Source organism: Benincasa hispida, chromosome 10, assembly GCF_027475165.1.
Source record: "Benincasa hispida cultivar pf3 chromosome 10, pf3_genome.v1.1, whole genome shotgun sequence".
NCBI lineage: Eukaryota > Viridiplantae > Streptophyta > Magnoliopsida > Cucurbitales > Cucurbitaceae > Benincasa > Benincasa hispida.
This window is the reverse complement of record NC_143487.1, coordinates 21,025,166-21,038,380: the sequence shown is the minus strand read 5'-3', so window position 1 is coordinate 21,038,380 and position 13,215 is coordinate 21,025,166. Positions and strand designations below refer to the sequence as shown.

The 13,215-nt window shown below is 35.8% G+C and overlaps 2 protein-coding genes across 2 annotated transcripts; one reads left to right on the top strand and one right to left on the bottom strand.

Moving 5' to 3' along the window:
* Positions 1 to 1,606: 1,606 nt before the first annotated feature.
* On the top strand, positions 1,607 to 4,113 carry LOC120088689 (late embryogenesis abundant domain-containing protein / LEA domain-containing protein). Its single transcript, XM_039046108.2, has one exon. It carries the CDS (start codon positions 2,140 to 2,142, stop codon positions 3,571 to 3,573), a length of 1,434 nt encoding a protein of 477 aa, XP_038902036.2. The 5' UTR covers positions 1,607 to 2,139; the 3' UTR covers positions 3,574 to 4,113.
* Positions 4,114 to 4,578: 465 nt separating this feature from the next.
* Positions 4,579 to 11,040, bottom strand: LOC120088073 (transcription factor GTE4-like). Its single transcript, XM_039045116.2, has 5 exons — positions 8,613 to 11,040; positions 8,479 to 8,518; positions 8,289 to 8,390; positions 8,129 to 8,199; positions 4,579 to 4,983 (listed from the first exon to the last, which is right to left on the bottom strand). The coding sequence occupies exons 1-4, from the start codon at positions 10,329 to 10,331 to the stop codon at positions 8,141 to 8,143; spliced, it is 1,920 nt and encodes a 639-aa protein (XP_038901044.2). The 5' UTR covers positions 10,332 to 11,040; the 3' UTR covers positions 4,579 to 4,983; positions 8,129 to 8,140.
* Positions 11,041 to 13,215: the final 2,175 nt, after the last annotated feature.

Below are 13,215 nucleotides of genomic sequence, written 5' to 3'. Positions count from 1 at the left end.
TATGCAAACTTGTCGCATAAAATACCCTCAATCGCATGTCACCTACACAAACGTATTGGATCATTGCGTTTGTATCAAATACAAAGTGGATCATATCTATAGTGTTACCAGGATAAGATACCCAACTTTATCTCTATACTATAGACTTCTTAGGTTGTATCTTGAACATTGATATCTATATATCTCCACATACAGTTCAAGACTCATAAGCCAATCTTGGATATTAGTTTATTGGATTTAGGGTTGTTAAGACATTGAAAACAACACAATAACATTTATTGAATTAACATCTATAATTCTTTATTGATAACGGTCAATTAACAACACTTACTATCTACGAGTTTTAGAACATAAAACTCAATAAAGAGAAGAAAAATATATTTTTTAGATTTATTTTTCTAATTTAAAATATCGTTTATCATTATAAAAATAAAAGAATTCTTTCAAGAGACATCTTAATCCTATTCTTGTAAATTTGGAGACTAAAACTATATATATTTTAAAATCTTAAAAACTAAATGCTCTTATTTTTAATATGAACGAACCATTCAAACTTTAGATATTCCGTTGAGCGAAAATATTTGAAAAGAAAATTCCATTTGTAAGTGTAAACTTTGATATTGTATCAATCAAAACTCTAGACTAATAATTATATCAATTAAAATACTTTAAATTTGTGAAATAATATTAATCTATATCTTTAAATTCTATTTGAAAAATGTTAATTCACACAAACTTGTAATTGTGTAATTAAATCTTTTAACCTTTCAGGAGTAAAACAATTCAAATCATTTACTAGAATTTTCTTTCAAAATCATCTATGCATCCCTTTCTTTACGTTTAAATACTTTTCAGATTTTGGATCAAACCAAATGGGCAATTTTCCATCCTCTTTCTCTATATTTCTAACCATTTAAGACGAATTACGTAATAATTTTTCACCGAATAGATAAATTTGTGTTAAAAAAAATTAAGCAAAATCTTTTCTAGTCTTACCAAATTAGCAAAGAACATATTTCGCACTGAGATGTTAGGAAGGAGAAAATAGACGATGAAGGGAAGATGAAAACATTGCGGAAGTTGATGCACTCTTAAGAAAAAAAAAACATGATAAAATATCAATATTAATTCACCTTTAAAAGTTTTGATACAATTATAAATCTTCATCCATACATTTAACACCTTTTTTGTTCTCCAAAATTTATAAATCATTCAATAGTTAATTTGTACAATGTTCAAACTTATTTTTTAGGTAAAACTTTGTTTAATTAAAATCAATAGTAAGTTCATGAAGATTTTTACAACGTGTAGCAAAAATTGAACTAGAAGTAAAAATAATAACACTTCTACCTTTGTGATTCAGATTAATTTATTTAGTATGAAGAGATCAGAGAGTAGATTTATTTAGTATGAAGAGTTATTTAGACCATTATAATAACTATTTCATTTTTTTATTTAATTTTTTAAAATTAAATTTATAAATACGTCTACCACCTTTAATCTCTTGCTTTATGTCTACTTTTTACCTATGTAGAAGTAGAGGAATTCTTAAAAAATGTAAACTTTATTTCACATTTTTTTTCTTTTACAAGATTATGAAGCCGTTTCAAATGATAGATTAAACATCCCTATAAAACTGATCTTTAATGTCGGACATTCTACGGCGTACGGGTGGTCTACATCAAAAAAGCAAGTTAGAAACCGACACAAAACAAAACTCCGATCACCATGGTAAACTTTTCTACCACATAGCCTTCCCCTCTAAGCAATCCTTGCAACAAAAAGGATAAAAAGAAACATGGGGCTGTAAGAATGAAGTTGAAAGAAGAAAATGAAGAAAATCCTAGAAACAAAAACAGAGGTTCTCATAAAATTCTATCCTAAAATGAAACGTGCCAAATGAACAAAAACTCCACCTGTCAACGATGGGTAGAAAAACCTGCCACTGAGTAGCTTACTCACCTCCCGTACTCCTCTACTTCCATTCCACCTGGCTATTCACTCCCACATGTCCACCTCCAATGCAAACTCCTCTCTTCTAAAAACCGCCTCTCTCTCTTATTTAACATCAATATCCATACACTTCCATTTCTCTACATCAAAATCTTCTTCCAATACAAACCCCCGCAAACAGAAAACATGGCATCTGAGCAACTAAGCCGTAGAGACAACACTACAAAGGAAAGAGAGATTGAGGTGGAGAAAGAAAGAGTTCCACAGTTAACAAGCCATTTTGAGGCCATTGCAGTGCAAGGGAAAGCTCCAATTCCAGAAAAAACAGAGGAAAAACAGAGAAAAGAGGCGCATGGTACCAGCATTGCTAAAGGGGAACTCCCAGGAAGAGAGGAGGAGAGACGGAGAATTGAAAGTGGAGGTGGAAAGCCAGATGAGACTCGAGAATTGGCTACTCAATTTGAGTCTCTTGCTGAAAAAGTAAGAGACAAGAGAGAGACTGATACTGAGAATGAAAGGCAGAGACAAGCTCGTGAGAATGAGCAGAGAGAGTCTAGAATAAGGGAAGAACAGGGAGTACAAAAACAGAGGGATTCAGAACAGGCAAAAGGGAAAAAAGGTGAGATCGAGACTCGTCAAAATCAACCATCTCTCGAAGAAATTTCAAATTTCAGAGCTATAGCACAGGAGAAATCGAATGAGGCAATAAGGGCTGCAAAGGAACGCTATGACAAAGCCAACAAAGAATCACTCAACCAAGGAGTCGGGGGCAGAACAGAGGAATCAGAACAGAGAGAAACAGAAGAAGGTGAAGAGGATACAGTTGAAGGAGTTGGTGAACGAACAGGTTTAGAGACAGTGAAAGAGACACTAACAAGTGCAGCCAAGACAGCAAAAGATTACACCGTACCAATAGCAGAGAAGGCCAAAGATTACACAGTTCAAAAGGCAGTGGAAGCCAAGGACATGACAGTCTCTGCAGGACAAACAACAGCTCATTACCTTGGAGAGAAGGCAGTTGCGGCTAAAGATGTTGCACTAGAAAGTGGGAAAGTTGCAGCTGAATATGCAGGGAAAGCAGCAGAGGATTTGAAGGATAAGGCAGTGGTTGCAGGGTGGAGCACGGCTCATTACTCATGCGACACAGCAGTGGAAGGGACCAAAGCAGCGGCAAGGCTCGTGAAGGGAGCTGCAGAGTATGCTGGAGCCATAGCAGCCAAGCCATTGTCTGCTGCAAAGAATGTAGCTGAAACAACAGGGGAGAGTATGAAGGACTACACAGCTAGGAAGAAAGAAGAAGCAGAGAGAGAAGCCATGTACAAGACAGGTGAGAAAGAATCCATGTATGAGAGAACCAAAGAAACTTTTGAAAGGGGGAAAGAAGAAGTGAAGGAAAGAGGAGAAGGAAGAGGAAATGAGAACAGAGTCGATGATGGTGGGATATTGGGGGCAATCGGAGAGACGATATATGAGATTGCACAAACAACTAAAGAGATAGTGATTGGGGGTGGTGATGAAAGTGGAAAACAGAGCACATTAGGCTTTGAGATTGGGCAGGAAGAGGGAGAGGGAAAGGAAGCGCAATATCAAACTGCTACAAGGAAGGAATACAGAGGCTGATAAAAATTTAAGAAGTGTTTTAAAGGATTATCATGTGTTTTGAAGTTTTTGTTTACGAGGGGTGAATAAAGTTTGTGTGTTGCTTTTTCAAATTGTTTTGTTATGTTGTACAATGGTGTAAAGTTGGAGTTTCATATGAAGTAAAGAGCACTAGTATTGTACTCTGCTCTTCCAAATATGTCCAAATCTTCAAGGATGCAAAGGTGTTAAGTGGGTACAGTATTGTAGCTTTACCATTTCTTTCTGTGCGTCGTATTTGCAACTGTGAGGTGATTTATTGCTAAGTGTCTTCCCTAGAAAGAAGAAGAGAAGATTTAACTTTTAGGATGGTGTGGGGGGTGGTTATATAACAGCAAAAAGCTTTGGGAGAGAAGGGATTTTGTCGATAATAGTGTTGGGCAGTTGACTGACATAGAACAGCTAATAGTTTTACTCGGCTAAGTATGATGGAGATGGGGCAGATGGGCTGTTGTGAGACATGAGGAGACGTTAATTGGTGACTTGATTTTGGGATGGATTTTCCTTTTCTATTATATCATTTATGGATTTTGGGGACACCTTCAAACACAGTATATAATAAAACCGACCAGAAATTACAAATTCGCCATGAATTTTCAGGTTTAGCAAATCAAATCATCCTCAGAGTGAACCCTGCTGTAGATAAAAAGACTCCAGAATGTTTAGTCATTGATCTTTATTTTCTAGCGATTTTAGTTTCTGATCAAATTTATTCTAACATGAAAAAATGATTAAAAAAAATTAAATAATCATAAAAAACTAAATGTCAATCTCTGTTATTGAATCTTTAATTAATTTATCGGTGTATACAAAATCTTTGGATTAAGAGATACCTATCTTATTTCTGTATCTGTCATATACATAAATGTTGTAACGTTGTAATGTTTTCCTCTTTAATCTCTTACTTGCACTTGCAACGAACATACATGATAGTTTTATTCAAATACAAGGAAGAGGTGAACCGAAACTCAAAACTACACAAAAACAAATAAAACTTGTAACACATTTTCTGTGTTATCATCATATTGCTTCGAGGCTTTTATTTTCTTAAAAATGAAAAAACTACAAATGCTGCAGAGATTTGACAGTTCAAAACTCTTGAAGGCAACTACAATTCTGCTAGAAAAACAAAAGGTGTAGAATGTCACATGCTGAGATCTGCATGAGTAATGGAAGCAATATGCATATTCTGTACGACAAAACTACAAACATCTAATTTCTAATCAAAACTCTATCCATATGTTACAAAATTATTACAACTACATCTACTACCATCTAATCGTCCACCAAAAGGTTGGCTTTCAAAACAGGACTACTCGATGGCCCTTTGGAATGTCTTCACTGTACACCAATTGCAGAATCCATAAATATCTTGAGCAAGCGTTATTCAACCTGAAGGTGACGCAGAATTTTTAGAATAACAATGCTGTAAAATCTATCGTGTTGTTATAAACTAAAGTAATACACTAAATAGAAGCTGTTACGGATGAATTTCCATTGCCAGGCTGCTATTTCACATTGAAACCTCAATCAATTACTTATGCCTCTTTGATCTTTTTACATTATAAACACTAAAACTAGTTTACTAGTGTTGTTATTCACTTGTTAGTTGTGTTTTTAAAAAATCAAACTAAGTCCTGAAAAGTAATAAAAAAGGAAGGGAAAACAAAATAAAAATAAAAACAAAACAAAAAACAAAAGTAGTTAAACCTGTCTCTTTGAAATTTGACCAAGAATTCATCTCTTTACAGTAAAAACTATAATAAGAAAATTGAGAGGCAATTTCAAAAGCTAAAAATAAAAACGTTAGCATGAGAGGGCTTATTAATTGAGATAGACACTTCACTTCATTGTAATCTTTACTAAATAACAGTAGACGGATTACTTAGCAAAAAAATATAGGTAAGAAACACGAATCAATCACAGCACAACAAAACGGAGCATCTTTTTTTTATTATTCAATTTAATAAATATTAAAAAATGGTATTAGGCGCGGTTAATTCTATTTTTATCTTGAGCTTTTTTTATATATATAAGATACGATTTCGTGGAATTTTTATCTTGAGCTTTTAAAATATATATTTTAGTCCTTTGAAGCTCCAAGTTTATTCCACTTTAGTTTCCAAACTTCTAGGCTAGACTATACTGAAAACCGAACTCTCTGTTTTAGTCCTAAAACTTGGGGAAAACTCATGATTATCACGAGGCTTTAAAAAAACAGGTAGGTTGAAAGTTAAGACAAATAAAAAATAAAAAATCTAGAAAGGTCAAGAACAAAATGAGATTTAAACCTAAAAAACAGTATTTATTGAAACAAAAAGTAAAATGGAAAGGAAGTCCCATCAAGAAACATTTTCCTCCAGAAACGCAATAGTAGGAGCCAGTGATGAGTTTAAAAATCCAAGAAGGAACTCTACAATCTCAAGTGAATGTTGTCTCAGGCACATAAACGCGCATAACAATACCCTCAAGATATAGATATTATACAAATGAAGCTATGATTCGACTCCTCAGCAGTTCAATATTAATCATTGATATAAACGCAGGGATTTTGAAAGTTATAAAAATTGCAACTAAATAAGTACACAATCAAGACAAAATTTACATCACAGAGACATAAAAAGCTAATTGCACATTATCTTTTGACGCCGCTGATAAGTAAATTTTACACAAAAATCTAATAAATGGAGACTGAATTCAGAAGTCCAGTGGAGCATGAATGGGCACAACTTAAAAGACACTGCATGCCGATGTTCTTGCTATGTAACTTCTATATATATTTAAAAAAAAAAAAAAGAGAGAGAGAGAGATCTTCCTCTCCTTGCTTCAATGGTTCGATTCTTGCTTAAATTGGGATGTTAAATTCAAATTCTACTTAAAATGGTGGTCTTCTCGGTGGTAGCTTGTCCCTAAGGCGGCACACTCTATAATGATCAGTTTATTTTTTTAAATTCTCTTTTGGAAGTTGTTTCTTTGCAGGAAAATGAAGATGGCATCAGTGGTATTAAAGCACTTCTCAATTTGATGAATGGGAAAATATAACTCAGGATTCCAAGGCGGATTGTTTGAATAGCTATCTTGAAAAAGGCTTTAGTTCTTTTTTATTGAGGATGAGGATCGTATTCCTTCTCTTGATAAAGATGGTGTTGCAAATGGAATTTCTAAAGGAAATTCAAATAACTTCCCTCACCATCACCTTGATGATACGGACTTGTCAAATTACTTCGTTCAAATTGTTTCCGACTGGTTTTTTGGTTAGCCTCTTCATTGCTTGAGTTCTTTACTTTGTTGGGAGTTCTTTTGGCTTTCCGTTTGTTTTTGGCTGGTTAGTAACTTAAGCATGCCGTTATGGTATGTTTTTTAGTGGCCTTCTTCTTTTGATGCCAGCTGTTTTCCCTTTTTTGTTGGTTATTCTTCTTTCACCTGTGCGAAGGCTGTCTACCAGACCATTTTGTTTTATATTCATGGATTAAGTTAAAGTCATTTATTGATTAGAAGGAAAAAAAAACACACACATATACAACATTATTTCGACATAAAAATCTAATCAGTGATTCCGACAGCCCACAGATAAGATTCAACAGAAGTAGTCTAATGCGAGCATAGGCACAAGCTAAAATACACCACAGAAATATCGTATATCCCAATGCACAATAAGTCTTGTAACTTATCTATATATATATATAACAACCACACCAGACATAAATTTAATCAATTTTAAGGTTACTTTACAAATTTGATAAATTTGAATCCCCATAGTTTGGATATAGTTTCAGTCTGCTCCTGTATAGTTCTTAAAGTTCCAATTAGTCCTATATTGTTTGAGTTTTATTTTCAATTTGGTCTCTATAATTTCAAAAGTTACACTTCAATCCCTCTAGGGTTTAAATCAAGTTTCATAAAACTGTCCACCGTGTTAATATATTGACACTTGAAAAGTTAATTTTTACCCTTGGACTTGAAATTGTTTTTAAAGAAACACCTGAGTGTTTTTCGTTAAAATAAGATGGAAACGGGAGGCTAATGTGTAAACATTAGTATACATGACATTATTTGCAACATCATCCACTAAATTGACGTGCAACTAATTGAAAAAACTTTATTAATATAAATGCTTTAAACAAAGTCTTTTTGGGATGAAACACCGATCTTATCTTCTATATAGTTGCAAACAATATAGCGTTTGTCTTCTAATTTGTATACATCAACTGTCACGTCAATTTTCATACTTTGTTTTAAAGGAAAATATACTTGTATGAATAATTTCAAAGTACTAGGGAATTTTTTTGGAACGAAATCTAAATTTTAGAGATAAAAAAATATGTCTAGGAAGATAATTGAAAACTGACCTCGGGAATCTACATAATTCAACCTAATATATAAAGGGACCGATCTTAGATAATGATTATGTATACATAGTCATTCAAAATCGTCAACACGAAGTGAAATTGTTGAAATAATGATAACTTGGAAGCATAACATATGCACGTCAAATATATATCATTGAATGTATAAACTTAGCTCCATGAATTATTACCTGAATAGAAAATCAATGCATTGGTGATCCTGCATCAGATCCTGATGCTGAAGAGCTGTCACTATCAGAATCTGCAACATGAAAATGGAAAAGAACGGTAAAATAAATTCTCAACAAAATGAACGATAAAACAATTTTATAAGAACATCTAACTACTTACCACTAGAAGAAGATCCAGAATCGCTGCTAGAGCTACTTGAGCTACTGGACTTACTCGAATGATTCCCTCGGGTGGGTGAGGAAGAGGAAAGACTATTTTCATCTGCATAAGAATAACATAAAGTTTAGTTACGATGTTCACTGAACAATTAAAGAAAGTAACACCCACCAAACTCTGTTGAAAGACTTACCCGCTCTAGTTTCTCTGAGTAACCTCGAACCATTTGGGCCCTATACAAGACAGATGCAGAGCGTTACTAAGCAAATAGAAGTTGATGATTTCAATTAAAAGAAATGAAATTTAAAAATTACATGCAGGGCTTACCTTCTCTTGGTCATTACGCTCGGCTTCTGCTCGAGCCTTCAAAAGGGCGAGTTCAGCCTTCCTCTTATTCTTGCTCAAACTCTTCCTGTAATTCGTAACAAGTCTATCAAGCTCCCACAGAGTTTCGGTATCAACACTATCTATGTCCACTTCTATTTCATCATCTTGTTGGAGAAGTTCAAAGTTTCTCTTTTTTATTATCTGTAGAATGGCATCTAGCTTCTCAGAGGGCAAATTCTGAAGGTTCGTACTGAGCTTTTTCTTTTCATTGTAAGTCATATCCCTTTTGAAGACATCTTTTGCCTTAGGTTTCTTCAGTGAAGGTGTCCGTGCTGATGGAGTCACACTCATTGGTTGCATTTTGGAATCGGCTGGGTTTATCAATGACTCTGACCTTCGCAGAATCTTTCTCATGTCAAGAGGAACTGGTCTGGGATGGCCTCTGCCTGAATTAGAAGATGTAAGAGTAGCCCCAAATTCCATTCCCAATCTCATCTCCTGATAATAATTTGATTCAATTACGACCCACCGGTCCTCAAAGATTTTCAGTAACTGTTCCGCCATTATGTGTACGTCTTGCCCTTTTGGATTATAAGTCATGGCATTGTGAAAAGTAAGTCTCACGTCCTCTGCAAATTCTTTTGGGGACTTATACCAGTTCTTGTTTAGCCTCGTTTTCACAGTACCCAGGTCCATTGGATGTCTGATAATGCTATAATAATCGTGCAAACAAAGTCCCTCTACATCGACTGGAGTATTAAACACCCAACCATGCTTGTGCTTCATCAATTTCTCAAGAAGAGAAACACAAGCATTGAAGGTCTTAGTACCCATACCAAAACCATGATTAAATCTTTGTCTACTCCGCTTTTTGCCATTTAATTTAGACTTCTTATTGCTCTCAGCTGGAGGAATCCTATCTTTTGCAAGCAAGAATTCTGAATTTCTATAAAACTGATTTGCTTTCGGTGTCCTCTTCTCCCTTTCCATGAAATCATGCACCCCTTTACCATTCTCCAGACCCGATAAGCTTAACTGACGCAGTATCCTGGAATTATCCGTAGGAACACCAACAGAACCAACTTCCGAATGTACAGGATATGCTGCACGACCAATATCAGCTATTTCCATTGTTGAAACGTAAGAATGGCTATGCCCATTATTTAACTGGCCCTGTATGGCTTCAATCCTCTTAACCAAATTTCTCACAATGTCAAGCTCACTCTCAAATTTCCGCCGAAGCTCTTGCATTTCCTGTTTCGGCTTTGATGCACTGTCAACCCGATTCTGATCGTCGAAACCCGTCTTAATAACCCCGCCATTAACAGAAGGCAGGTCCTGAGTAGCCTCCACAGTCGGCCCAACAGATGCCTGTCCATCAAGCCTCGTCAAATCCTCACCGTCAGAGGCAGCGATCGGTAAAGGCTGCTGCTGAGACAGATTGGCATCTTCTGATGGTTCTGATGAATGCGGCACTGCCTGGTCTGAATTGTTATTGAAGTCTTTAACGTTGCTGAGTGTGGCAGCGATGGTATTCCCATTCCTAATGATCGGATCCTTGTCGGTGGTGGTGGTAGATACAGTGATGCTGGGGGTAACACTAGCCGTATCCTGGTTCTTCACACCTCTGAACGTTTTCCTTCTGTAAACCTTATACTCTGAATACCTCTGATTAATTCTACCTTCATCTTCTCCTCCAGCTATAGGCGCTGAAGCCATACAAATAATCAAAATACCCAAAACCCTAAAACCCTCTTTCTATCCTCAGAAATTCAAAATATCCGTATCTAGGGTTTCTCTTCACCCAAACAAAAAAATAAAAATAATAATAAAACAAAGCACCCCAAGAAACTCAAATCTCCAAGAAATTAAACGCCGACGCCGACGCCGTTCACCAAATTAAACCAAACAAAATTTATATATAAATCAAACAAACCGATTTCTAGGGTTCACAAACGATCCAATATCACCGTATCGAAAAAAGAGGTCGAACGGCAGAAAACGTTAGGGTTTGCAGGTCGGAGAAACCAAACTTCCGGCCAGATCTGGCTCCGTTGTCGAGAAGAAAAATACCAGCCGGTGTCTAGAATTCACCGCCTCTGGACGTCGTCAAGTTACAGGTGTACGGCTGAAACGATGATCGTGGCCCGCAGCGTGTTATATGACGCGTAAGGACAGCATCGGAAGGGTCGTACGAAGTTTACACGTTACTATGGGAAGTGTAACGCACGACCGAATGGGGAAGAAATATTCCGGCGCGTGAAATGAACGGCGTGGAGAATTGATGGAGGTGAAATGATGGCGGGGACTGGTTTATGAATTTTCAAAGGATTTGGTAAGTAGTGCGCGTCGAGTATTTTGAAAAAAGGAAGAAGATTATGTCTTGAAGCTACGGAACGAAGGAATTTGCCGTTTAAATGCCTCCGTCGGTTACGGCGAGAATCTTAGGGCATAAATAACAAGCCCAAACCCAAGCCCGAGCCCAAACTTCGGCCCAAACCCCACTTATTCCATAAGTTAAAAATTATTATTTTGATAGTTGATATTTCCTATAGTCTTTTGAACGGATCTTTAATATTAATATTGTTGTTTTCAAAACTTATTAGAGAAATATTATTGTTTTGAAACTTATTAGAGAAATATTGTTGTTTTGGGAGTTCGAGGGTTGAGGATTCGACTAATGTAGAGGTCGAACGTTGAGAACTCGACAAACAAAGAAAAACTTGGAAACAATTAGGGTTGTCGAAACTTCAACCCTTTACAAGGAAAAGAAAATCTCGCTAATTTTGTGATGAGGATCTCGCTAATTTTGTATATTAGGTTGTTGAATGTTGAAATTTTGACATACATAAGTCGAAACTTCAACCCTCGACAAGGAAGATAAGTGAGTGAAGCTAATTTTGTGATGAGGATCTCGTTCTAGAAAGAAATCTCGCTAATTTTGTGATGGGGATCTCACTCTAGAAGGGAATCTCGCTAGAAATGTGGGCTGAATCTCGTGAGCATCGCTAGGAAGACAGTTTGTTAAAGAAATGCTTAAAGATCTCGCTCTAGAAGGAAATCTTGCTAATTTTGTGATGGGGATCTCGCTCTAGAAGGGAATCTCGCTAGAAATGTGGGCTGAATCTCATGAGCATCGCTAGGAAGACAGTTTGTAAATAAAGTGAAGACTATCTCGCTCTCTCCTACAATCTCGCTCTCTCTCACAATCTCGCTCTCTCATACAATCTCGCTCCCAATCTTACTTTCTCTTACAATCTTGCTCTCTCTTACAATCTCACTCTCTCTTACAATTCAAAATTATGTTATTGTTGTTATTTTTTCATTAATGATTATTAGCTTTTTTTCTCATTGGTCATGTATATATATATATATATATTTCTATAGAAAGTAAATAAATTTATTGTACATTCAATTTTTTTTATTATAAAGTTGTACATTATTCTTTTAATTAACTTGTACATTATTCTTTTAATTAAGTTGTACATTATTCTTCTAATTAAGTTGTACATTATTCTTCTAATTGAGAAACAAATATTTTTTTTAATTGAGAAATAAATATATATTTTTTTTTTCAGATCATGGCTTTAAACCCATGACCTGTTGATCTTGATGTTTTGTACACCAGTTCATTCATTGATCATATGTTGTATGGCGAGATCATACTACTGGAGAAATATCCTGCAGGTGTCGAGAGGTAGTTCTCCAACGCATTATCCCGCTCCACCCTCGAATACTACCACTACTGCGCACATCTGGATTCTATGGAGTTGCCAGATTAGGATTTATTCAGTTGTACTGGCATTTGATCACAGCCTTGATCGAGAGATGGAGGCCCGAGACATATACATTCCATATGTCTGTTGGAGAGTGCACTATTACTCTACAAGACATAAAAGTGTTATTGGGGTTACCTGTTGACGGTGAGCCGGTCACCGGAGTGATGTACGATGACTGGTTAGAAGTTTGTTAACTGTACCTTGGTGCCACCCCACCTGCCGACAAGATTAAAGGATCGAGGTTAAGTTTAATATGGTTAGGAACACAATTTCGTGAGCTCACAGATGATGCAAACAAGGAAACTGTCATAAGATATGCGCGAGCATATATACTACAAATGGTGGGTGGAAGTCTATTTTCAGATAAATCAAGTCATTTTGTTCACTTGATGTTCTTGCCACTGTTAGCTAACCTCCATGATGTGGGGTGGTATTCATGGAGTGGAGCATGTTTGGCATGGTTATATAGACAACTATGCAAAGCAACAAGACCTGAGGTTTGAGAGATAGTTGGGCCTCTCATACTTTTGCAATTATGGCTTGGGAGTGATTTCCAACAATGGCTCTACAGCTACAACATGTTAATGACGCTCAGTTAGTTGGATGAGCCCACGGTTCTCGGTATGTTGTTTTAATTCAATTTAATTTTTATATCACTGATCTAGTTAATTTAAATTCTAAATTATCAATTTAAAAATTTAGTGGAGAGACAAATTTTGTATGACTAGGACAGCCACACATGTAGTCAGCCAGTATAGATACATGTTTGATCTGCTTCAACCTGAACAGGTACATTACACTAAACTTAATTGATTATTTTATAC